Source organism: Protopterus annectens, chromosome 17.part0 (assembly GCF_019279795.1).
Source record: "Protopterus annectens isolate FY-2018-M chromosome 17.part0, PAN1.0, whole genome shotgun sequence".
NCBI lineage: Eukaryota > Metazoa > Chordata > Ceratodontiformes > Protopteridae > Protopterus > Protopterus annectens.
This window is the reverse complement of record NC_056751.1, coordinates 140,916,952-140,941,806: the sequence shown is the minus strand read 5'-3', so window position 1 is coordinate 140,941,806 and position 24,855 is coordinate 140,916,952. Positions and strand designations below refer to the sequence as shown.

The 24,855-nt window shown below is 40.6% G+C and overlaps 1 protein-coding gene across 1 annotated transcript in view; it reads left to right on the top strand.

The window, feature by feature from the left end:
- TMEM39A (transmembrane protein 39A) overlaps nucleotides 1-24,855 on the top strand; it is a 448,606-nt gene that overhangs the window by 63,190 nt on the left and 360,561 nt on the right. The window contains exon 2 of the mRNA XM_044059483.1: nucleotides 18,547-18,766. Coding sequence (XP_043915418.1) covers nucleotides 18,547-18,766 — 220 coding nt within the window. The remainder of the gene's footprint in view (nucleotides 1-18,546; nucleotides 18,767-24,855) is intronic.

Below are 24,855 nucleotides of genomic sequence, written 5' to 3'. Positions count from 1 at the left end.
TTAAAAAAAGATTCCGGGGACGTGGGTGACCGAGAAATGGGGGGTTGCCTTTTGGGGTACTATCTATGACAAGAGTGCCGTACCAAGGTAATAAGTACTGTAGGAGCAAGTGCTAGGTTTAATAGATAGAGAATAGTCTACTTGGAGTCAAGTAGAGTTGATCTTTTAGTTATAGGATACGCTGATTTGATCAGTAGTATAGTTCGAGGAAGGTAGTTTTAAGGGAAAATTTGAAGAGTGGACTTTAGGTAGCCGAATAGTTTAAACCTGCTTAACCGGCACTGCCCTAGCGTGCAACAGTGGCAGCTCAGCTAAATCGCTTCTAAATCAAGCTAACAGCGTTTAGCTTTTATACCAGGGGCTGGAAAAGCTAGAAACTGGCCCAAAACGACCAATAAACTACTAGTTACTGGCTGAAACCTCACAAAACTGGACAAAGGCAGCTCAATGCTTCCCACTCCCACTGGTAAGCAAGGTAGCTTCCCTTCCCCAAATAAGGCAAGGAAACAGTACACAGGAACTACAACCAAAGCCCAGGAATCAGCAACTCTGAAACTGGACTAAACTAGTAAAGCAGGAAAGCAAGGTAGCTTCCCTTCCCCCAAATAAGGCAAGGAAACAGTACACAGGAACTACAACCAAAGCCCAGGAATCAGCAACTCTGAAACTGGACTAAACTAGTAAAGCAGGAAAAACAAGAGATATTTTTTTCTTTTTTTCTTTTTTCACAAAACAGGCAGAAACAGGTACAGCAAACACTTATAAATGCTATGAATCAGCTACTACAGCTTACACAGAAGAATTTGCTACAAATACAGTCAAATAGTAACAAACAAGGATTCCAAGTGCAATATTAAGTTAAATGCAGTAAAACAGCTTCAATGTAACAGAAAGGCAGGTAAATACAGTTGCTAGGTATTCAGATGTGGAAAGCAACAAAAATATACTTAGTATCAAGAAAAGTCGCTTATTCAGCTCTCTGCAGCCTGGATTACTCTGCTGGCCCACGTGGAGTCTGTGCTGAGTAGGTACAAGCTGAAAGTTTTATACCAGGGGCTGGAAAAGCTAGAAACTGGCCCAAACGACCAATAAACTACTAGTTACTGGCTGAAACCTCACAAAACTGGACAAAGGCAGCTCAATGCTTCCCACTCCCACTGGTAAGCAAGGTAGCTTCCCTTCCCCAAATAAGGCAAGGAAACAGTACACAGGAACTACAACCAAAGCCCAGGAATCAGCAACTCTGAAACTGGACTAAACTAGTAAAGCAGGAAAGCAAGGTAGCTTCCTTCCCCAAATAAGGCAAGGAAACAGTACACAGGAACTACAACCAAAGCCCAGGAATCAGCAACTCTGAAACTGGACTAAACTAGTAAAGCAGGAAAAACAAGAGATATTTTTTCTTTTTTCTTTTTTCACAAAACAGGCAGAAACAGGTACAGCAAACACTTATAAATGCTATGAATCAGCTACTACAGCTTACACAGAAGAATTTGCTACAAATACAGTCAAATAGTAACAAACAAGGATTCCAAGTGCAATATTAAGTTAAATGCAGTAAAAACAGCTTCAATGTAACAGAAAGGCAGGCGAAATACAGTTGCTAGGTATTCAGATGTGGAAAGCAACAAAAAATATACTTAGTATCAAGAAAAGTCGCTTATTCAGCTCTCTGCAGCCTGGATTACTCTGCTGGCCCACGTGGAGTCTGTGCAACATCCCCCACCTAAACACACACACACACACACACACACACACACACACACCAACACACACACCCCACGCCTTCTGCAAACTGTTGCAGGCAGAGGGGGTGGATAATGCAACAAGCAGCACAGCAGAGCTACTTGCTGGGATTGGCTGGGCGTTCTCAAGGTGAACCATCCTCCAATCAGTCAACCAGCTCCCAACTTCCATCACGTAAACAGTGAAATTACAGATGGGGAGGGGGATTATTCCCTGTCTGCTGAGGGTAACATGTTTACAAAACTAATTAACTTTCCAGTTTGGCAAAGTCCTGCTATGCAGCAGTGAGAGAAAGCAGATCTCTTGGATCCGGCGAAGATTAGAAGAATGACAATTTTACAAAAGAAACCGAGAAAGAGGAAGAAAAAAAGAGATCGAGAGCATCTCTGTGAGCCATCCAGAGAAGACACAGACATAGCAATAGCCTGTCAACTTCACCTCTGTCACATATTGTGTATAAAAGGAAACACGGCCAGTGGGCAAAAGTGTCATCTGATGCCCAGGAAGTTAATCATGTTTTTTGACGGTCTTTCATTCGCCCACCTCCCTTTTTTTCTTTCCTCTCTCATTCGCATTCTCTTATTCTGTCGGTTTAATAGTACAAATATTTTAAATGCCCCCAATTTCTAGATTTTACCACATTTGTTAAGAACTATGATTAGCTGAATACATGGCGGGTGCAAGAAAGAACTAAAAAGCACCTTCCTATTTACTTCTGAAGTAATGGGCTTCTATAAAAATAGCAGTAATTTTTTTTTTTTTTTTTAACGACTGTTTCCTAGTAAGAAAAATGTTGCAGTGCCCATCTGATGCCCACACCTAAACACACAACACAACACACACGCACACACACACACTTTCTGCAAACTGTTGCAGGCTGTGGGGGTGAATAATTCAGCAAGCAGCGCAGCACGAAAAAAATAGTTATATGAGGAATAATGAATTGTGACTATAAAAATGACGCCCCATAATCTTTCAAAACATAATCCCCCAGCACCCCTCCAGCCAAAAACAGTAGGTCTGCACTGCACCTGAGGCAACTTACTAACTACTGCTTATGCCCCCTTGCACGGTGTATAAATATATATCTATATATACAATACTGTGTCTGCAGCAAAACAACATTTATATAGTAAAAGGTGTGCTACTCTTTCATTCCAGCAGTACTGAAAAGACAAAATCATCTGATCACCATTCAAAATCACCGAAAGATTCTGAAAGTTCTCTTTACTGGATGCTGAATGGACTGGCTGAATTATGGATAATTCTGATAAATCTTACTTTCTGTTCTGTTGTGATGGGAGAATTGCTGAAACATGCGTAGCTTTGCATGTTTTACTTGTAAGAGTTGGAGCCAGTCCTTAAAAACTGAAGTAGTAGCACGTGCAGTCCTTGAATACCGAAGTTTCACTTCTACTGCGTGTGGCCACCATGCACATTCTTGTTTCATCTTTTCGGCACTCAACATTTCAGTAGAGGGCCATTTTATTCACATATTGCAGCTTTCAGCAGGGAACTGTAATCAATAAATTAGTGCAGTTTGCTTGAATGGTTACTTAAATATGAAATGACAAAGTAGCAGTGCTTCTGCTGCTCTTTTCAGGAGAAACTTGATTTCTTACAGCACAAGTTCTCTAACCAAATAAGTAATGATTTTACTGTACTGGTTTTAAAATTAAAAAAAAAAATCTCCTGTCCAGGATGTGTCAACAAGGTAATCCTTTGTTTTACGAGACAAAGTAGTTATCCCACAGTCTTATATTAAAACAATGGGGAAACCTAACCCAGAGATGGGAGTTCATGCTATTTATTAGCATAGCTTCTCACCTCTTCCTGACCAAACGTAACAGTAACTGTTCATCTATGCACCTGAGATTGGTTGCTCTTCTTAGCAGCTAATCTCACTATTTTCCTGTCAGTCTCAACTAGAGAGTGCTGGGAGCAGCAAGACACTGTGATCTTCAGGGACAGTTTTGCAGAAACTTTTTTTTTTCAGGCAGGAAACCAGATTTAGCTGTGGGCAGTGGCAGTTATACACAATGCCCACAGCATAGTTAATCATTTCTTTCCTTTTCTGTTTCTTACAGCAGCAGCAGCTAGTTAAAATGTGTTACTGTGAAACTGGATATATTGCACGGTGAACACTCACCAGGAATGGTCACCAGAAGTGGTTATCTGCTGGGGCTCTCTGTGAATGAAAAAAAGGACAGTTAGGTGATTGCAGAAATGTGATAATTGCTGTGGTTTGGTGGAGGATGGGGACAGTGTATAATGTCAGACAACTAAAAGTTGAAATATATCACTTTGACCATTTATTTTTACTTTTCATCACAGTCTAACATCAGAGGGGGCACAGGGCAGTTACAACAAGTAGAAATTCATTAATGAGGGCAGTATGCATTACACTTCACAGTCTCTAGCAGAAATGTGCACAGAAAGTAGCTATCTTGTTTTGGTTCTTCATTTCCACACAGAGTGATGAAAGGTGACTTCAAACCAGGAGGAGGGTGCTGCAGGAAGCAAATGAATGGGTGGAGTTACATGGAATAGGGTGGGATTACTACATTTTGCACAATATTAAATGAAAATAAAGACCTTGGGAAATCCCCTGCACTCCTTAATTTATTGTTTTCAATCCAAGATAATTGCAACTCTGAAAAACAGTGATAAATAATTCTGGACAAAGCCAAAGATGATTTCTTTTTGGGGGGGGGGGGCCCGCAAAGGGCAAAAATAGAGTAATTTTTAGGTATTACTCCAGTTCACTTAAAATATAAACAGAATAACCAGTTTTGCATCAGCATGCATTTTCAGAACAATAAGAAGTTGTGTGGCATGCCCCTACCAAATGTTAGATTAAAAAAAACATAGTACGGCATTTTTTCATCAGCATGCATTAAAAAAAATAATGGTTGTATTAATGTATTTTTTGCACATTAACAGTCTGATCTTAGTCCCTCGTACTTCACCGCAGTATACCTCAGGCTAGTAAAGCCAATATTACAACAAAGCCACAGGGCCAACCATTTTATCCACAAACCACCACTGTACGGATTGCCCACGTAAAGTACTGCATTCATCTGGCTAGAATTAAAATAACAGCAATAATGAATAAGTTTATTTTTATTTATTTATTTTTGTTACACAGAAACTGTACTGTGGTCACAGTTTGTATTCCAGCTTGCCTCACCCAGATACACATTAATCACAGAAAGCCAGAATTAGACAGTAAACAGCAGGGCCAGTCCTTTCATGCACACACAGCCTCCATCCCCACTGCTCACCCACATTATTTGATTTGACCCTACCAGGTTAAAAAAAAGAAAGAAAATAATGGTTGTATTAATGGATTTTTTCACTTAAACAGTAAACAGACCTTACTTCGTAGTTCCCCCAAATATACGTTAGTCTATTAAAGCCAGAGTTACAGTCATTTGATCCACAAACAACGCCCCATCTCCACTTCCTAAAATGTCTGCTTTGTCCCTGACAAGATATAAAAAAGTAGTACAAGTCCTATTAGATTAAAAAAAAAAATGTCATCCACAAACAGCCTGATACCCACTGATTGCCTCAATAAATTAGTTCTCAAGGACCTCCTCTCTGCATAAGGAGGAGTTTTGGCATCTTTTGCTTTGAAAGCCTTCTCTCTTTCATCCAAAAAAAATCTGACAAGGCAAGGATCAGTAAAGAGAAGGGAAAAGAGAGTCAGGTGTCACCTGTCAGGTGCCCGTATCCACCACATCACACACGCACTGAAGTTTCTCAACAACAGGCACTGTTTTGACTCCATCGTAGTCCATGTTGGTGTAAAAAATTTGAGACGTATTTGTCTGGACTATATGAAGAGAGACATGACTGAGCTCTCAGATTGTGTCTCAGGCAGGTATGTCCCTAGCCTTAAGCTCCATTTTACCTTTGCCTAGGATGATACCTCAGTACAAACAAAAAAATGATTGACTTCAATAATTGGCTTAGTTTCTGGTGTCATTCAGAGGGGACCCAGTATTTGTCAGCCTGGGATGACATGAACAACAGACCTCAGTGCTTTGCCACAGATGGTCTTCATCTGTCACCCCTGGGATTTCAGTTACTGGCTAAGGCTCTTGCCATCCCCATAATGCCTTTTTTTAGGCAACGTCACTAGAACAAAATTCCTTTTCTACAAATACCCTCTAAAAGCAACCTCTTGGTGTTATGCTGGTAAATGTAGAAGTCTAAACCAGAAACTGCACTTACTAGAAATGGTCATCACCCTGAAAGATGCTGACATTTGTGCAGTCACCGAGACCTGGCTTAAGGCTGCAGAGAACATCCAGCTATATCAGGTTACATTTCCTTCCACACATTTAGACCACAAACTAAAGGCATGAGAACTAAAGGAGATAGTGCATCAATATTCATTAAAAATAAATACACCTCTAGGTTGGTTAAACAGCACAATTCCCTTGAATTACTTCAGGTGCAATTAACTGTAGGTAAGACCCCTCTTCAGGTCATTGCCAGCTGTAGGACTCCCTCTATGAATCATTATGTCCATGCAGCCTGCTTGGATTTACTCAAGTCAGTCAAGATACTACCATACACTCTTTTGTGTGAATTTAATTACCCGTCTGTACACTGGGTAAATTATACATGTTGTAATTTACTTGCTCAAAGGTTCCTGGACTTGTTTACTCCAGTGCCCTGGACCAGCTGGTTGACACACCCACAAGGGGCTCAAACATCCTGGACCTGGTGCTCACTAACATGGGGATTGCTGCACCACCCCCAGTGTGTGGCCATCCCTGGTGAGATTTGACCACAAATCAGTCTTGCTATAAGTAACTGTAACACAAGAGCCCTCCTTAGCAACAATTAGACTAAAAAACTTCTCCAAAGCCAATGCAACCCTACATGATGGCATAAATAGCATCATAATCCCCCCACTGATGGAACAGACACCTATGCTGAGTTATACACCACTGCTTTATACAAGTACCTCTACAGTTGTATAGACTCTGCCATACCTGATAGAACCAAAGCAAGATCTTCAAGGAAAAACAAACCTGTCTGGTGGACAACTGCCATTAACAGGCTGTACAATAGGAGAAGGAAATTGCTGTTTAAGAGTAGGAAGGAACAGTCTCAAAACAGGAAACACTCCATCCTCAACTTAAACAAGCAAATAAGACTTCTAGTGAAGTCCTCCAAAGCTAACAAGGAACCCAAATTAGCTTCCCTAACTAAGGATAACTACAAGGCGTTCTTTAGTTACATCAGTAACCACAAAGGTTAAGGCCCAGATGTGTACTGAAATGGTACTACATATATAGAACCTGTAGATATAGCATACTTGCTTGCTGACAGGTTCTGTGAAAACTTCATTCCCCTGTCCCCACCACATATACCACAAAGCATCCATAATACCTGTCCCCCCAGTACCTCTGAGGAGCAGGTCATAAATGCTCTCTCCAAGGCCAAAAACACAGCCTCTATGGGACAAGACAACATCCTAGGCTGTGTTCTGCATTGGTTAAAACAGAAACAGACCATTGAGCACAGTTTTCAGTCACAGGCTAAGCACTGGCTTCATCCCAGTGGAGTGGAAAACAGCTGCCATCATCTCTTTGTACAGAGGGGTGCATCAACGGACTCCAGGAATTATAGACCCATTAGCCTGACCAGCCTTATCTGCAAGACCATGGAATGAATCATCATCGACCCTATTAACAAAGATATAGGAAATCTCCATATGCTCGATCCCACCCAGTTTGGCTTTGTCAAGGGCAGAGCATGCCTGTTAAACTTGTTAGACTTCTTCAAGACAGTCACCAAAGCCCTAGAGAAGGGCAAATATGTGCTTACAGCCTACCTAGAATTAGGGAAGGCCTTTGACATAGTCCCCCACTCAGACATCATTGATAAACTTACCCAGCTGGGTATCAACCCATATATTGTCAAGTAGGTTGCAAACTGGCTCACTGATATGACCCATATGCTCAAAATAGGGGACTCCAGCAGACCTATAACCAGTGATGTTCCACAGGGATCGGTTCTGGGACCCCTACTGTTTGGAATCTACTTCTCCAAAGTACAGACTAAAACTAAAGGACTGCGGCTGACCAAGTTTGCTGATGACTGCAAACTGGGAGCGATCATTGAAACCCCTAGCGATGTCAGCATTCTGCAAGAAGGTGTTATGCAGGCTAGTGACTGGTGCCAAAGTCATGATCTTAAACTTAATGCAAACAAATGCATTATCATCCTCTTCGGTAATGGTGATGTTCCTGCCAACTACTGCATCAATAGCAATGCCCTAAGCACAGTGGTTGAGAGATCTGGGCACACAGGTTGACAGCGACCTTAACTTCGATCACTGTGTCTCCACAGTGGTAAGAAGTGTATTAGATATTGCTCCTCTCATAAGTAAGGGCATTGCCTCTAGAAAAAGAGGTTATAACCCCCCCCCCCCGTACTCTTCACTCATCAGGCCAATAATAGAGTACAATGCTCCCTTTGGTATGTTCTTTTCCAAACACCTGCAGCAGTTTGAGAGACCGCAAAGGTTCCTTACAAAGAAAATTCAGGGTCTTCAAGATCTGTCTTATATGCACAGACTGAAGTCATTGTCACTTTACTCTGTGTCATGCAGACTGCTCAGAGGCCTTGCCTGTGCCTTGTATATAGAGTAATCTCTGACAAAGATTTGATGGAAATGCACATTCGCAAGTCAAATGGCATGTGGGTCACTCACTCAAAGGACCTTAACCTGGTATGTGACATCAACAGAACTTGCTGGAGAGGCAGATTTGTCTTACAGAGGGTGCCCCACCTTTGGAACAAGCTTCCTGTTCATGTTGAACAATGCCCCTCATTGGCCCTATTTAAGCACAATTTGGACGATTGGATGGGTAACCAGTATTTTACCCCAGGAGTTCCAACTGTGTCCCTCTTGGACAAGGGCAGTAGGTGCTGATTTTAGTGTCTGCTTGAACCAGACACCCTTGGGAACATGGGTTGAACTTGGCTAGGCTTTTAAGGGCCCTGGGGCCATTAGGCTAGTAACCTCCTATGAGAAGGAAAGGGAGAAAGAAAAGCTGAGAGGGAAGTCAAGGAAATGGTCTCTGGATCTGTCAGGCCTGTCTAACTCGGCACTGAAGACTCCCAAGATTTGTGGAACCAGATTTAGGCAAGGTTTTTTGGATTAGTTCCCTGTCCTCCAACCAGTCTCTTTTCAAGAGCGCCAGTCAGTCTTAAGCTCCAGTTCTTTCCAGAGCCAGCTACCTGGGTTTCGCTCACCATCTTACAGGACAGACCACGCTGCTTACCTAGGCCACTGTCAGTGGCTTCTTTGATCGTTGAGGAGTCTCTTGGAAAGCTGACATCAACAGGATGTTGCAGAAATTTCTTCAGACCGAAATTCAGGTGGGGATCCTATCAGCACCTACCCCATCAGTTGCTTCAGGCATGGTCCCTATTCTCCTGACCATAATCTTTTCTTTACCAGTATGACCTTTAGAAACGATGCCCATGATTCAGAGTTATCCTAACAGGGTATCTGAGTAAGAGCTGATACCACTTTTGACTTCAACTCAGAATGTTTCCCTCACTCTCTTGGCTCCATCTCCTTTGGAACAGAATGGGTTTTGGAGTCAAAATGTCAGACTTGAGGTTCAGGGGTCAGGTTCGAATCTGAAGTTTTGTAGAGCCATCCTTGCCCCTGAGTGCTTTGGCTGTAGACATTTTAGTGCTGTTGTCTGCCTCAGAGCCAAGTCGAATTGGAGCTTGAGATGTTCCTTCTCTGGCATCTTTGGGTCAGGGGAGGGCAGCTTCAACTTTTGAGGCTATTGAGAGGGTCCTTTCCAGATCCAGAGGGGAGGAGTTTCAGTCTCTCTCTGTCCTGCCCCTACCTCCTTTGGATTCTGTGCTTATTTTGGCTCATTCTGCCCAACATGGACAGTCAGCCTTGCTTAGCCTCAAAGATTCTCACTTGGTGAGTTCTCCCTCTGATTCTGACCCTTTCCCAGAAGTCCCCATGGGGAGGGCTATAGAAAAAGGGCATATAAGACAAGGTATTTAGACTCCTCTCCAAAGTCTGTCATGGAAGATGCCAATTATGGGAGAGATCCCCAGTATCCCCTTTGGAAGACATCTCTTTTGGATATATCCTAGAACTTATGAAACCGAAAGAGGGTTGTTCCACTGAAGCCCCCTCTGTGGAAGAGTCTGTATTCGTCAAGGCTTTCAGGACTGGCTCATCTACGTCCTGCATGACCCCACCCGCTGATTAACTTATAGACTTGGCTTCTCAGCTGGCCTGGAAAGAACCCAATGTGGTGGAGCTTATTCCATGGAAACTGGATAAGATTTTGGTTGTATCTAGAAACAAGTCCCATTGGAGCAAAGGTCCCCTGGTAGATGCCATGGTCATTGCAGCAGCCACAAAAAAGGAGTCCTTGAAAAAGAACACATCTGTTCAGCCCCCTAACAGAGAATGTAGGGTGCTGGCAGATTTGAGAAATTGACTTGTGCTTCAATGGCATTTACATACCCAGCAGTGACCTAATTGATGCATACGACTCATTTCTACTGGGATATGACCAAGAAACTGTCAAATTCCCTCTCTGGTAATCTGCCTGCTGACATCCAGAAATTGTGGAGTAGCACATATTTACTCTGCAGTCTAGGACCAACATGTCTATGGATCTGCTGTCCAACACAGCTGATGGCATGGCAAGAGCAGCAGGTTCTTGCATTGGTATTAGTCGATATACCTGGATGAACCTGTGCGATTTGACTGAGGGCGCCAAGATGTCCTTCATTAATGCTCCCTTCATTGGTTCATTATTCTTTTGATCAAAAATATGAGACTTTTACCAGAAGCAATCAAGAGGGCAAGACCCTTTCTGCAGTAGGCATATTTTTTTCACCCCCAAAAGGACCTTTGCCTGGAACCAAAAGAGTGGAAAAAGCTATGGTTTAAAAAGTCCCAGGGTTTTGGCCAGGACATTTCTGACAGGCCCCCCCAGCCCCGGTCAGAGTGGGAAACAACTGTAGTGGACATCACCTCAAGGGTAGAGGTGGTCTGCAAAATCAAGGATTTTGAAGTCCCTTCACCATGAAGCCCTTTCAGGTTGGGAATGGTTGCCTAGCTACTACACAGTGGAGGCTGTCTGTGAGTGCTTATCCATGCACCATCACCCCTGGTGAGCTATCACTCAAGATTCTTGAGTTCAGAGAACAATCACCAGAGGCTACATGTTTCTCTTTGCTTCCTCTAAAAAAAAATCCCAACATTCCACCCAGTCAGAAGGAAGTGTCAGCAGAGATTCAGCACTTTCATTTTGGTTCTCTGGTTTTGAAAGTGAATCAGCAGAAAAAAATATCAAACTGGGTAACCTCTGGGGTGGGTCTTTAAGGCACGAGTTCCCTTTTTTTAAAAAACACCTTTATTGAATTCTCACTTGTGACATTTTACATCTGACATTTGAAAAAGTCACAATATACTTTAGCAGCAGCTTTCTGGAGGGAGACCTTAACTCCAACAGCATGTTGTGTCTGTTCTTGGGATGGCTATAACCTGGTTCAGGCTTGCAATTAATACTTATGTCTTAAGGTTAATCTTAGTCATCAGGCTATTGCTAGGCAGTGATACTAATAAACTAGAGACTTACTATCCTTGAGAACCATTAATCAGAAGGTATATGGTTTCTGTATACACTTATATGTATGTAGGCAAGCCTTAAGATATCCTAGAGACAACTTTGTAAATACACTTTTAAAACACAGAATGAAAAGGTAACTAACTTGGCTTTCCACAGTTAATTTCAAATGCTGCATGTATGGTACTACTGTTTATAGTACCATACATGCAGAGTGCGTGGTCTTTATGATTATTCCACTCTGTTTACTTAACACAAGTTCAGTCTGTCTCATTTCTTCCAGCAACAGATTGTGTAGTTTGTCACAGCTGCAGGCCTTGGTGAGTCTTTCCTTCCAGCTCCACAAAAACACTTCACCTGAATTCCATTCAGGACATATCCACAGTAGGTCCATACTGAAGTCTTCAGGCAGACCCTCACACTTGCAGTACAAACGTCTCAATTTCTGTCTTGCAGGCCATAGCCTTTTATGCACAACACAGAGGCAATTATTGTCTCTGCTGTGGGGATTTAGGGAACAGACTGCCTAATATTAGACTCACCAGTAACATCATTCATAAAGCTACTAAAATAACACCTTCATCAAGTCTGTACTTGTAAATGCTTCATTAATTCGGGTTAAAAATGTCTACCTTGCTGCACAGTAGTTTAATCTTATGTGCAACTTGCAACCCACTTCATACCATTGCTGATAAGCTTTGTAATGATATCTGTAATGTGATAGCTTTCGTTTGCACACTGTTTGCTTACAGTATTAGTTGCAACATAGTCCTTTTGCTGATGACCACCTTTGTAATGATTATGTTGTGATAGACATGTTTTGCATATTGTGTTCAAGCAGCCGAGGAGTCTTGGTGATAGAGATGAAATGGCTTTAGGCTGACGGAAGGAGGTGCGATGTGGAACAAACAAAGAAATTAAGCAATTGAAAAAGTAGCCCAAATTACAGAGAAGGTCATCAAGAACAGGTGACAGTATTTTGGTCGCATGTGCAGGAAAGCAGAAGATGGTTTGGTGAAACAGATTTGGGCAAGGCAGAAAGAGGGTAAAAGGAGAAGAGGACATACAACCAATAGAAAATACAGATTAGCATGACTGAAGAAAGTAGGAGAGGGGCTTTGAATCAGGACAAACTGTGACAGCTGACACATTACCCCCACTCCATGTAAATATAGGAAAAAAGTGGGGATGATGATGAAAACGATCATGATTATGGTGATTACTGACAATACTGTGATACTTTTATTTTGCTCATTATGTCTGTTTTTTTGGTTTTCTGCTTTTATATTTATTTCATTATACATATATTCTGTTTTGTTCCTTAATTTTATGTGATGTTATCTTAATCTCTTCTGTTTTTAAAAGTGTGTATTTTGTTGTGTGTGGAGCTTTGGCCGTGAGCAAAGGATCTTTGGACCAGTCCACCATCCTAGTTAAATGGTACATTTTTGAAATAGGTAAAGCCTGTGAGTATAACAACCTGTTTGGGGCAATTGCCCCTCTACATGGAGGAGTAGCTTCCCTTTTTTAGAAAGTGTATTTTATGCGTTTTTACCGTGAGTTGAAAGGGGATAGGGGTTAAAAATATTTGTAATTTTTGTTTCTTGAGTGTTTTTATTTAAGTGAAAAGTCTGAGAAAATGTGAATTGGGTTCATCTTGCCAAACATTAATCTGTGTGCACAAGTTCCAAGTTGTAAATATATATTCAAAAAATGTTCATGTATAAATTGTGGAAGTAATACTTTATCTGAATAACTGCATTATCACATACATCAAGGAATGTGTATGACATTAACAGGTATGGACAAAAAGCAAAAACTATTGAATTATATTGAGAAATGTAGGGTGCAAATAGCAATGTTCTAGGAGACTTGCTTAGAAGTGGGTGTGTGAATTTAAGGAAAATTATTTGTGTATAAGAGGAAAAGAAATATTATAATGGCAGGTTTTTGCCAATAAGGAGGTTATTAGTAGGGAAGGTGGAATTACACCATTTATTCCACCTAAAACTACTGTTAAGAGGCTTAAAAGAGTTATGGTAGAGGTAATTATCTTTCACCAGGGAATATTATTCATGGCTGGAGAGTGGAATCTGATCTGCAATAATGAGGATGTTTGTTGGATCTTAAAAGGAAAAGTATAACAGAAGAGGGCAGATTTCTAAAGGAATACATGAGAACATTTGGAATGGAAGACACAAACTTTGTAGTAGAAACCTAAACAGTATTTGCATGTTATTCCCTAAGGTAAGTAACTAAGTTAGTCTGGATAAAAATTATATTTTGCAAGAGCACGATTATTTAATTGAAAACTTTGTAATACATCCAGTAAGTATTTCAGATCATGCACATATAAAGACTAACAGAAAGATTCAAAGTAATCAAGTAAAAATGAGACTGGCACTTTACTTATTTATCAAGAAAAAAGGAATTTAAGGAGTGGGTAGTAGAAATGATTTAGGAGTTATTAGGGAAGATGCAAGTCTCTTCTGGGGGATAGCTAGGTAGTGGGATAAAATGATAATGGAATTTAAAATTATGGTAGAAAGAAGAGAGAGAGAGACTTCTCCCTATTGAAATATCGGCTCTTGAAATGCTAAGTCATGAAAAGCCAATAAAAGACTGGAAACCTGAAGAAGAGCAATTCTTGAAATTCCTTAAAACTTCTTTTTGCATGGGGACAAGCCCCCCTCCACCCGCCAGCTTTATATATACCAACTCTGAGATCACCATACCTCAGAGAAAAGGGAATATTCTGAGAAATGGCATCTCAGACTTATTCATATTTTATATGCAAGTCCAACTTTTGGCCATTCAGTCTCCATGTTTTGGGACTCGCTCTAGTGGGTACCGACATTTCAAATGGTTACCAAAAGAGATATGGGGAAATAAATAGTAGGACTTATTTAAAGGGATTATCAAAACTTAAAGTATTGGTAAAGAAGGGGGATCTTCCAGAAAAAGAAGAGGAGCAATTTCTGAGCGCTAAAGGGAAAATAAGGGAGTAGTTGTACAATATGCATAAGTTTAGAAAGTTTTTTTTTTGACAACTCCAGAGCACAAAAACTGTTAGTGCAATGACTTAGGGAATCGAAAATAAAAAGGGCCGTTTCTAAACTTATGGAACCTATGACAAGGAAAATTACTAGACACCATATAAAAGTACAAGAGATATTTTTGAAATTCTATGAAAATGTGTATAAAGCCAAGAAATGGGGAACCAAGAGGAGACACAAATAGAAATGTTTATGGAAGACTTAACTGTGCCATGGATAGACAAAGATGTGGCTCAAATATTAAGATGGGAGGGGATGAGATAAAAAATATTTAATCACTCAGCAGAGAAGTCTCCAGGAACAGATGGTATTCTTATGGAAGTGTGGAAGGTAGGAGGAAAGTAAGAGGAAATGAAGTGATAAAAGTCTGAAGATTTTGTTTAACTATATTTTAAAAGGAGGGACAGTAACAGCATCTTGGAAGAAAGCTATCGAGGCTGTACCCACCCAAAAACTAAAGACCCTTCAGACACAGTTTCATATAGCCCAGTTTTAGTTTTGTACCATAATTATAAAGTGTTTTATGTCTGTAATAGCTAAAAGAATGATTGTCTAGTCAAAACTGTTAGATAGTTAGAACAGTGCGAGTTTGTGGAAGGGAGGCAAACATCTGACAGCAAATTAACAAAATAGTAATGACCAGAAAGGGCATGTAAGAAGGCACTGCTCTTGTTGGCGGATCTTGATGTAGAGAAGGCATTTGATAGTCAGCTGGGATTTCTGAGTATAGCATTTGTAGCTTGTGTGTTTCCTGATACAATAACTGGCTTAATTAGGAAGAAATGTGAAGGGTCAGATGCAAAAATTAAGGCAGGGGAGTCTTTACTGACAGGCTGTGTTTGAACAAAAGAACCAAGCAAATGTGTCCTCTTTCCTCTTTGCATTATACTTCTAGACAATGGCAAAGAAAAATAAGGGGCTCACAAATTCAAGGATATAATTAGTGTGGTAATTGAGATAAATGTTCATTTTTACAGATAATATTATTTTGTACTTGATAAGGACATTTCAGTGTTATGGAACATTTTGAGACAGTTTCATTTTTTTCAGCATACAAAATAAAAGGAGATACAGTAAAGGCTATAGTCATAAATTATTCTCATGCATGAATTGTTTCTGCAATACCTACATGTATGAGGGCATAAGATGAAGTGTATAGGTGTGTTTGGCTGTATAGATTAAAATGGATTCAATTGTAGCAGCTAAGGGTATGCTGGAAGAGAATAAATAAAAGATGATAAAAAATGAGACGTTAGAAGCTCATGACTCTGGATATGGAAATTAGCGTACAAGTAATGCACAAGCAGTGAAATGTTTCTAGTTCCTTCGGTGTTATATACAGGTCAGTCATGCATATTTTTATCAACCAGAGAAGGTGTAGACCATAAATAAATAAAGAATTAAACAAATTTATTTGAGAGAGAAAATGGGCAAGAGTTAAATGGAATAATTTGTTTCTCTCCATAGAACAAGGTGGTCTAGGATTACTAGATTTGAAGAGATACTTTAGAAACACACAATTGAAGATCCTATACATAACACAAACAGAAGGTTACAAATCAAAGTGGAAAGAAATTATGAACTGGGTGAGGGGGTCTTGACATAATTAATGACAGAGTAGGATTTTGGATGCAGGCTGTAAAGGAGAATAATAACCATACAGAATATGATATTTTTAAAATAGCAAATAGTATTTTAAGAACTAAGCACACAGGAGTGGAGAAAGGAGATTTTGTCAGTATGGACGAGTACATGAACTAGAAGATAGGAAAGAGAGAGCTAGAATTTGTTGGAGAATATTAGCAAAGGAGCCAAGGAATTGGGATCAAATAGCTTGGGAGATGGAGGTAAGAGTGTGATGAGGCCAAGCAACTGAACTGTGGGTTAGAGATTGCCTTCCCTACCAGAACTTGATAACGCAGTATAGGCAAAGCGAAAGGAACAGTAGAGTGTTAAGTGAAAGACCAGCTATGGCTGAGTTGTTGACTGAGTCTGGAACAGAAGTTGCTGTTAACAAAGGATAATTAGTTGGGCAGGGCATATAAAATAATACCGAAGTTCGCAACAGTGAGACGACATTGCCAAAAACGTAATTTTTCCAAACGTGCACATTAGTGGAGTTTTACTCCAGGAAAGGAGACACTTGGCCACTATTGGGAAATTTGCCCTTTTCCCCACTGTAGTATGGTCTCTGAGTTAGTATATTTAGTTGGGAGGGGTGTGGGGGGTAAAGCCCCCCACTTGGGTGGGTTTGATATGCTGCGGTGTGTTTGTTTTTATGTGGTGGCCAAGTGTCTCTTTTCCTGGAGTAGAACTCCATTGATGTGCACATTCAGAAATTTAAATTTTCGGCAGTGTTGTCTCATCTTTGTGAACTTCAGTGAAGGGTGGGGGATAGCATAATGGTTAAGGTGTTTACCTTAGACACAAGGTGCAGGGTTTGATTCTCACATGGGGTAATTGGCTAGGCTTGAAATGGCTCACAAGGGCAGTTAGCCTAGTTCTAATCTATGAACCTAAGTGGGTTTTTAATAACTACAGGTAGACCCATATATATATATATATGTATGTATATATATATATATATATATATATATATATATATATATATATATAAATTATAAATGGGAGGACATTTGTATGGCTTCCAAGTATGCAGCAAAGTCTAGGAGGTTTAGGACTTTTGCTTGTAAGATTTTGAATAGGTAATTTTACACCATAAGCAGAATAAAGAGAATTTTCCTCAGGTAGACAAATGCTAGCTATATGATGGAAAAGAGTAAGAAATCTTGAAAACCTGTTTTTTTGGGAATGTAGGTGGTTGCAGAATTTAAAAATTCCCTACAGGGTGCTTTGTCAGAAATGTTGGTAGGCCAAACTATTATAATTAAGGAAATGATTATTTTGAACTGGGATATAAAAACCTGAATTGCCTGGACATAGTAAGGGTATACTAAGTTTAGTGCGTGCTGTTGGCTGTCAGAAAAAAAAAAGAATTTACTAGAAAGTGTAAATCAAAATCTAAACCACAGTAACTGAAGTACTGACTGTTGAAAGGAAATAAAAGGATTGGAGGTGGGGTCCTTTTAGAAGAAGAAACAAACAACTTAAGTTACCTAACAGTGACATGGTTGGATGTATAATGCTGTTTTTTATTAGCTTTCATTTAAATAGCAACTGATGCACCATTTTCAAATTGATTGTCTGGAAGTTAAAGGGTTTTATGCTACTTAGAATAATATTCAGGAGGAGGAGTGAAATTTCAGGGAAGGCAGGACTTGAGCAATTTATGTAATGCTGGAGTGAATGTTAACTGTTAAAACAGAAAATGTAGTAGGATTAATGTATGTATGCCAGTCTCGTTACTAAATATATGTGAATTTAATAAAGGTATTTTAAAATGAAATAAAAATAAATTTATCTGCTACAGCCAAATTGCCTGACTAATTGCAAGAGCTTAAACACATTTGTTTAAAGGTCTAAGTTTGTATTCCCCCAGACAAGATGGTATGTTGAGTTTGTGTGCAAAGAAATTAAAAAATGGGAAAGTACATATTTGGAATCCCCCTACTGCTTGCAGAAGGTTAAGCTTCTCTGACTATACCCACTTAACTTACCTAACAATGACATGATTGAATATGTGTTGCTAGTTTTGTTGGCTTTCATTTAAATAGCAGCTGATAGACCCTTTGCAAGTTGATTATCAGGAAGTTAAAGGGTTTTATGCTACGTAGTACAGCACTGTCTCCAAACTAGTAACCATTGAGTTGTGTTGATTAAAGCCACATCTTATGGATAGTGCATGCAGTTTAACGGTGTAAAATGAAGAGTACTGAATCCAAATGCTATGATGTAATTAATAGACTCCGTCCATACAAAATAAATAGCCATTACCGTGAAGCAGATATTTGAAGAGAAATAAAACTACTGATGTAACAAACCAGACTGGGGGAGTTGCACAGTTTTTATGCAGTAACCATTTGAGTGAGTACCCTAGTACAAATACATGTCTGTGAGGTTGAATAATAGCAAAGTATAAAATCACAGCAATATGTGGGTTATAATTTTATTTTGTGTTTTATACTGTTCTTTTTTTTTAGGAATGGAACATCCATTGGCTTGACAGCTCCTGTAACAGCTCTGATTACTCCAGAACCAGTCCGCCACTGTCGCATACCTGACCTACCTGTGGATGGAACTCTCGTCTTTGAACTTCTTTTCTTTATCTATCTACTAGTGGCCCTGTTTGTCCAATACATTAATATTTACAAGACAGTTTGGTGGTACCCCTATAGCCATCCAGCAGCATCTACCTCACTGGTGAGTGTTTGAGGATAAATGACGTCAGTAATGTTGTGGTTGTGTTGACATGCGGATGCTTTATCTGAAATCAAAGTTGCCTTCACAGGCGTAATGTACATTTTATTTCTGAATGCATATATGACATATATAAGATGTGGTGGTGCTGTTCTTCATCACAGTGCACCGAAGCCTAAATTACTGTGTTACTGATGTAGTGTTTCCCAGCCCTGCTGAGTGTTTACAAAAACTGGAGGTGTAAATTAACTTGCAAGGAATATTTGATTACTGCATCAGAATTATGTGACCTGACACCTTTTTCATTAACAAAATGCACCCTCAAGACTATCATGCCTCACTTTTCACAAGAAAAAGCAGTTACCTAGGCAGTACTACCTGTTTTACTTGTTGGCCATCCACCATACAGAATCATGTATTTTTCTCATGCAAGCAAGAAAGCTCGTAGCTGCATGTTACTATCCATAATCTGGGCCAGATAACACTTATCTGTAGCTATAACATCAGGCCTAGAGAAGTTTAGTAAGACATCTTTCTACAAAGTTTGTCGTGAAGGTTTAGGGGTGAAGTGCACATCAGTAACTAAGGCCATGCATGTTTCTGCTTATTTAGCAGGTCATTTCGGTGTGGTTTTTCTGTCACCCCATGAAGTAATGTTTATCTCATTCACTACCATGGAGCTCTGAAACTTTGCACTGTAACTTCCAATGGGCAGAGCCTAAGATTTTTGATAATATCAAGTTGCATCCTCACAGTTCAAACAAATACACATATCTCTGGAAAAATAGGGGTTACTAAAGAAGTGTAAATGGCAAACTTTTCAGCGCAAACTATTTTTATAGTGATAGTATTCTTAAGGTTCTAGGTTTTAAGCTGGATTTTATATGCCACAGTAAACATAGTAACTATTAAGTTGGTGATATTTTGTAAACCACTACAATATCTCCGCAAGCACTCAAGTTGCAAACATACTGTCAGTGGAATTTTGTTAATGTAGCTTAGAGCTTTCATATGAGGCTAAGCAGTTCTGTCTGTTTTGTCTGTTGAGATATTTAGAAAAGTATGACATTTATGACAATATAAATAAATATTCTATGAACAATTAATATCTCTTTACCTGCACTAGATAGAGGTCAGATATCAACACAGTTGTGTTTGCCATTGTGTAAGCTTTAAGATGAAATCTTTTAATACTTTATACGTAACATGGTTCTGAAATTTTTAATGCAAATATGAACAAGCAGTATATGATGCTTAATAGGACGTTGGTAGGATAGAACCTCAGAAGCACCTACAGGCATCACCTGACTATAATGAGTTATGGGAGCAGAACATATGACCTCCCTGTGTAATGTCTGCAATTGAAAAGCTATTCTCTGTCCCTTGTAGGATTAGTTCTCCTAAAGCATGTCAACTCTTGTTTGTAGTATCCATTTTGGCAGGCTGTGTCAGTGTCCACACTGTCACAGCATTTCTCCTTTTCATGTACTGCCCATGTTAGTGTAAATCTTAGCCTACTTGGCCCTAATCAGAACAGTGATGACTTCAAACTCGCACAGCTGGTCACTGAAACTACCAAACTGAACCCTAATGTTTTTTATCACTCACTTCTTGATCTTACTATTACTAATAATCCTAACATTATTCCCAAATTTTCATTCATCCCCATTCCTTCAGTGACCATTGTCTAATCAGCTTCAGTATAAACAATGTCCCTCCCTCATATCATTCTGGGACAAATCCCAGTCCAGCATTCTCAAACTAAAGACAAGTCTAGCCTCATTAGACTTGTCTCCTATTCTCTATTTTACTGACCCTAACCACTGCAGCTTTCTCCTCACACAAATTCTCACAAACCTCCATGATTCACTCTTTCCTGAAATCACACAGTTCCATAAACTTAAAAAAAAGGCTCAAATGCCTGCTTTACCTCACAGACAGTGTCTGGCATATTTGGAAACACAAGCAATCCTTACCCTCCAGGCAACACTATGCTAGCTAAGAAATGTAGCTATAACAGGCAATCAGGTGACAAAAAAAGTTGCATTATGAAAAAGCATCAGTCGTCCTTCTCAGTTCACCAAAAAACTTCTGGGCAGAAGTGAGCTGCCTGACGGTCTGTACTAATCCAGCTAAAGCCTACTGTTCATCTCGCCTCACAGCATCTAGTTTCATCTTCAACTTCAGTACACTTCCCGTCCGTGATTCCATTAGTAATCTCTCCTCTCCGTTTAACCTCTCTTCTCCCCCAAATTCCCACTTTCCATTTCAAAGCAATCAAAGCTAAACACATTGTACCACTACTTAAAGAACTAAAAATGGACTCACCTGCTGGTCTGACAATTTTCTCCCACAGTTCTTGTTCTTCTGTAAGAACTTCATAGCCCCCCATTTTTCACATTTATAATCTCTAACTGAAAGAGTCATGCCTGGAAAACAGCCATTGATCCCTTCATCAAAAAAACTAACCCATTCCACACCACTGACTTCTGTCCCCTCTGCATTCTTCCCATACTTGGTAAAATCCTTGAAAAATTAGATCTGATGTTGTCAATTTTCATTCTGTCCACAACTAATGGGTCCGGATCCAATCCTCTGATCTGACTGACAAGGCCATTGCTAAAGCTCGTGGCAACAAAAAAACTCTCTAGCTTCTCCCTTACCCATAATGCACTAACCTTAAGTTGCCTCAGATCTTGTTTGCTGCTTTCAGTGAAAGACATGGTTGACCTAGCTCTGGAGCTTTTTGAGATAACTGTTTATTGTTATCTTATAAATCCCTCCATTTCCTACATTTTAGATGTAATGCCAGAAAAAGGCCCCACAGGATTCAAAAAGTAGATTAAATATGGGTACAAGCTTCGTATGTCTGATACTCACACTTTTTATTGCCTTGGGCCTTTACATTTGCAGGAAGATTGTTCTATTTGTTGTGGCTTTAACCCCAGGGCAGTAGCTGAAAGGAAAAACAAACTTATTTTGAAAGGTTTGCTCCCTTCTGGAGAGGCAGTATCCTGGGGCTCAGTCTTCCAAAAGTAAAGATTTAAAGTCTTGAGATCTGAGAGCAATCTAGAAAAAGATCCAAGCCGGATCCGACGTCACGCTCCGATCCAAAGAAAAAAAGTGATGGACCCAACTTCTTCGGATCCAACTACCTCCAGCCCTTCTGCCTCAATCCTCATTTATCTACCAAGAACATATTTGTGATCTGTGGATCCGGTGCCCTCAAGGGTGCCCTCACTGTTTTTGGAACATCACAGACTCAGGTCCCCATCTATTGTTTCCACTCATTCTTCCAGAGGTTTAATGGAGAAAGATGTGGAAAGAGTGGTGCAGAAGATGATCTTCCTCTCGGTGCAGAGTCAGATGGGTGTCTTACCGGCTCTTACCCTTTCGGGTCAGGAGGTCCGTCGTTCTACCATACTCCTGCTAAAACTTCCTCATCTGATTCCTTCATCTGTTTCAGAGTCCCTGGATCCAGGCCATCTGACTCAGATCTGAGGATACCAATATATTTAGATCCAAAGCTTACTCTGTGTGTTCTGGTTCAGTCAGATCTGGAGGGCTTTCAGAGCCAATGCTTCCCTGTTGGATCTGAGGTGTTGGAGTTGACTCTGAAGTGGTCTGAGTCGTCTCTGCATCTCTGAACCTTGGTATTGGATAGCTTGGCTTCGGGGAGATTGCCTTCGGAGTGAGGGAGGGCACTGATCTTTTCGGATCTGAGGTCTTCTCTTTCTCTGGAGTGGTCTGTCTTTGAGGCTGTGAAGAGCGTTTTATCTGCCCAGGCAGAACAGACTGATCCAACCTCCTCAGATCTTCAGCCTTTTACCTTGATTTCTCTGGATTCAGTGCCTCATTACTCTTTACCACAGGGGCAGCCAGTCCAAGACCCCCAGGCTTCCCAGAAGGGTATCTCAGTTTCTTCTGAAACCTCCCTGGAACATCCCACTGAGGAGGTGTAGGAGGAAGCACTTAGACTCAACTGAAGAGTCGATCACGGAGGATACGGAGTTCAGTGAGGGTGAAGAGTCCCCTCTATCACCTCCTGAAGATGTCTCATTTGGAGACATTCTAGAGATCCTAAAGCCGAGAGGTGATTCGATGCCCAACCACCATTAATCCAAGGACTCTGTATTCCTGGAGGCTTTTGATACTGGCAGTCTACCTCCTGGGTTACACCGCCCACCAACGAGCTTCTTGAGTTGTTCTGTAAGCGGGAGTTGTTCTGTAAGCGGACATGGAGGGAACCCAACACAGTGAAACGTATACCCAAGAGACAGGATAGGATTATGGCAGTACCTTCGAGGAAGGAGTTTTGGGATAAAGGGATACCCATTGATGCCATGTTCATGGCGGTGGCCACCAAGAAGGAACTTGCCAAGAAGAGTTCCACTGTTCATCCCTCTAACAGGGAGTCTTGGGTAATGGACAAGTTTGGGAAGCATGTCTATACCTCGGCGATCTTCGCCTTAAGGTCGCTTAATTATTTGTCACACTTTACTGGGTTGCAAAGGGATTTGATTAGGCAACTGTCAAATACCCTCCCAGGATCTGTGTCTGCAGAGGTCCAGTCATCCGTCGTGTCTCACTTCTGATCTTGTAGTCTATTTCAAATTCCAGAGCCCTTCAAGTCTTTTTTTTTTTTTTTTTTTTTGTCAATGCTCCTTTTGACAGCATTTCTTTGTTTGGCCCCAAAGTGAAGGACACATTATTCAGGTGTGAGAAGGATGGAAAGATCCAGTTTGCCATGGGTGTACATTTTTTGACCTCTCAGAGATCTTTTTCTGGGAATCAACGAGGTGGTCAGAAGATGTGGTTCAAGAAGTCCCAGGGTCCTTTCCAGGACACATGTGGAAGAAATTCCCCCAGAGACAGAAGGGGGGAATTCCAGTGGTTGATGTCACCCACTCGACAGAGGTGGCCTGCAAAACCAGTGGTCCAGAGATTCATTCTTTGAATCACCTTACCAGCGCTCCTGAAAGGCCGCCCAGTTGTCCCCCTCTGGAGGCAGTTTGAAATCATTTATCCCTGCACCAGAGAGCCTGGCTAGGCATAAGAAAAGATACTCGGGTACTGAAGATTATTTCCAGAGGTTATACAATAACCTTTTGTCGTCCACCTCCAATCTTAGAGATTTCCCCATGTTCTACCCAGTCAGAGGGAACAAGCAGCACTTCAAGTACAAAAGCTGCTAGAAAAAAGTTATCCAAAAGATCCCACCAGACCAAATAGAATCCGGAATGTACTCGAGATTCTTTTTAGTTCCAAAGAAAACAGGGGACTGGAGACCAGTTCTGGATCTCGGCAACTTGAACAAGTCAGTTCATACCAAGTTTCGGATGGTCGCGTTTCAGTCCATTCTCTCTTTTCTGTGCAAGGATGACTGGTTGTGCTTGATAGACCTTAAGGGTGCATACTGTCACATAAAGATGAACAGATGATCCAGGAAGTGCTTGGCTTTGGGCTGTGAGACAGTCATTACCAATTCAGAGTTCTGTCCTTTGGTCTCACCACACCCCAGGGTGTTCACCAAATGTATGGCAGTAGTAGCAGCTCACTTGAAACTGCAAGAATTCTGGGTTTGCAGCTCACTTGAGACTGCAAGGATTCTGGGTCTTTCCATATCTAGACAACTAGCTCATTACCATCTCGACAAGGCATCAGTTAATAAGGGCAAGAGATCAGGTTCTACAGACATATTCTGGTCTGGGGATAACCTTAAAATACAAAAAGTCTCAATTGGAACTGACTCAAAATTTGGAATTCATAAGAGCTCTGTTCAACACAAACTCAATGATAACTTCACTGCCTCCCTCAAGGGTTCAAACTATAAGATCACAGGTCAGAAAAATAATCAGCAGTACCAAAATTTCAGCCTGCTTGGTCGTTCAAGCTCTAGGATTAGTGTCAGCAGCAATGACATTACCTTTAGCCAGATTTTACATGAGGATTCTACAGTGGATGCTAACAGCACAATGGTCAATACTTTACCAACCCATGTCAGCTCTGATACAAATCACTGACGTATGCAAGAGAGATCTAAAGTGGTGGATTCAGCCAGATCACGTTCTACAAGGTCATCCATTCATTCC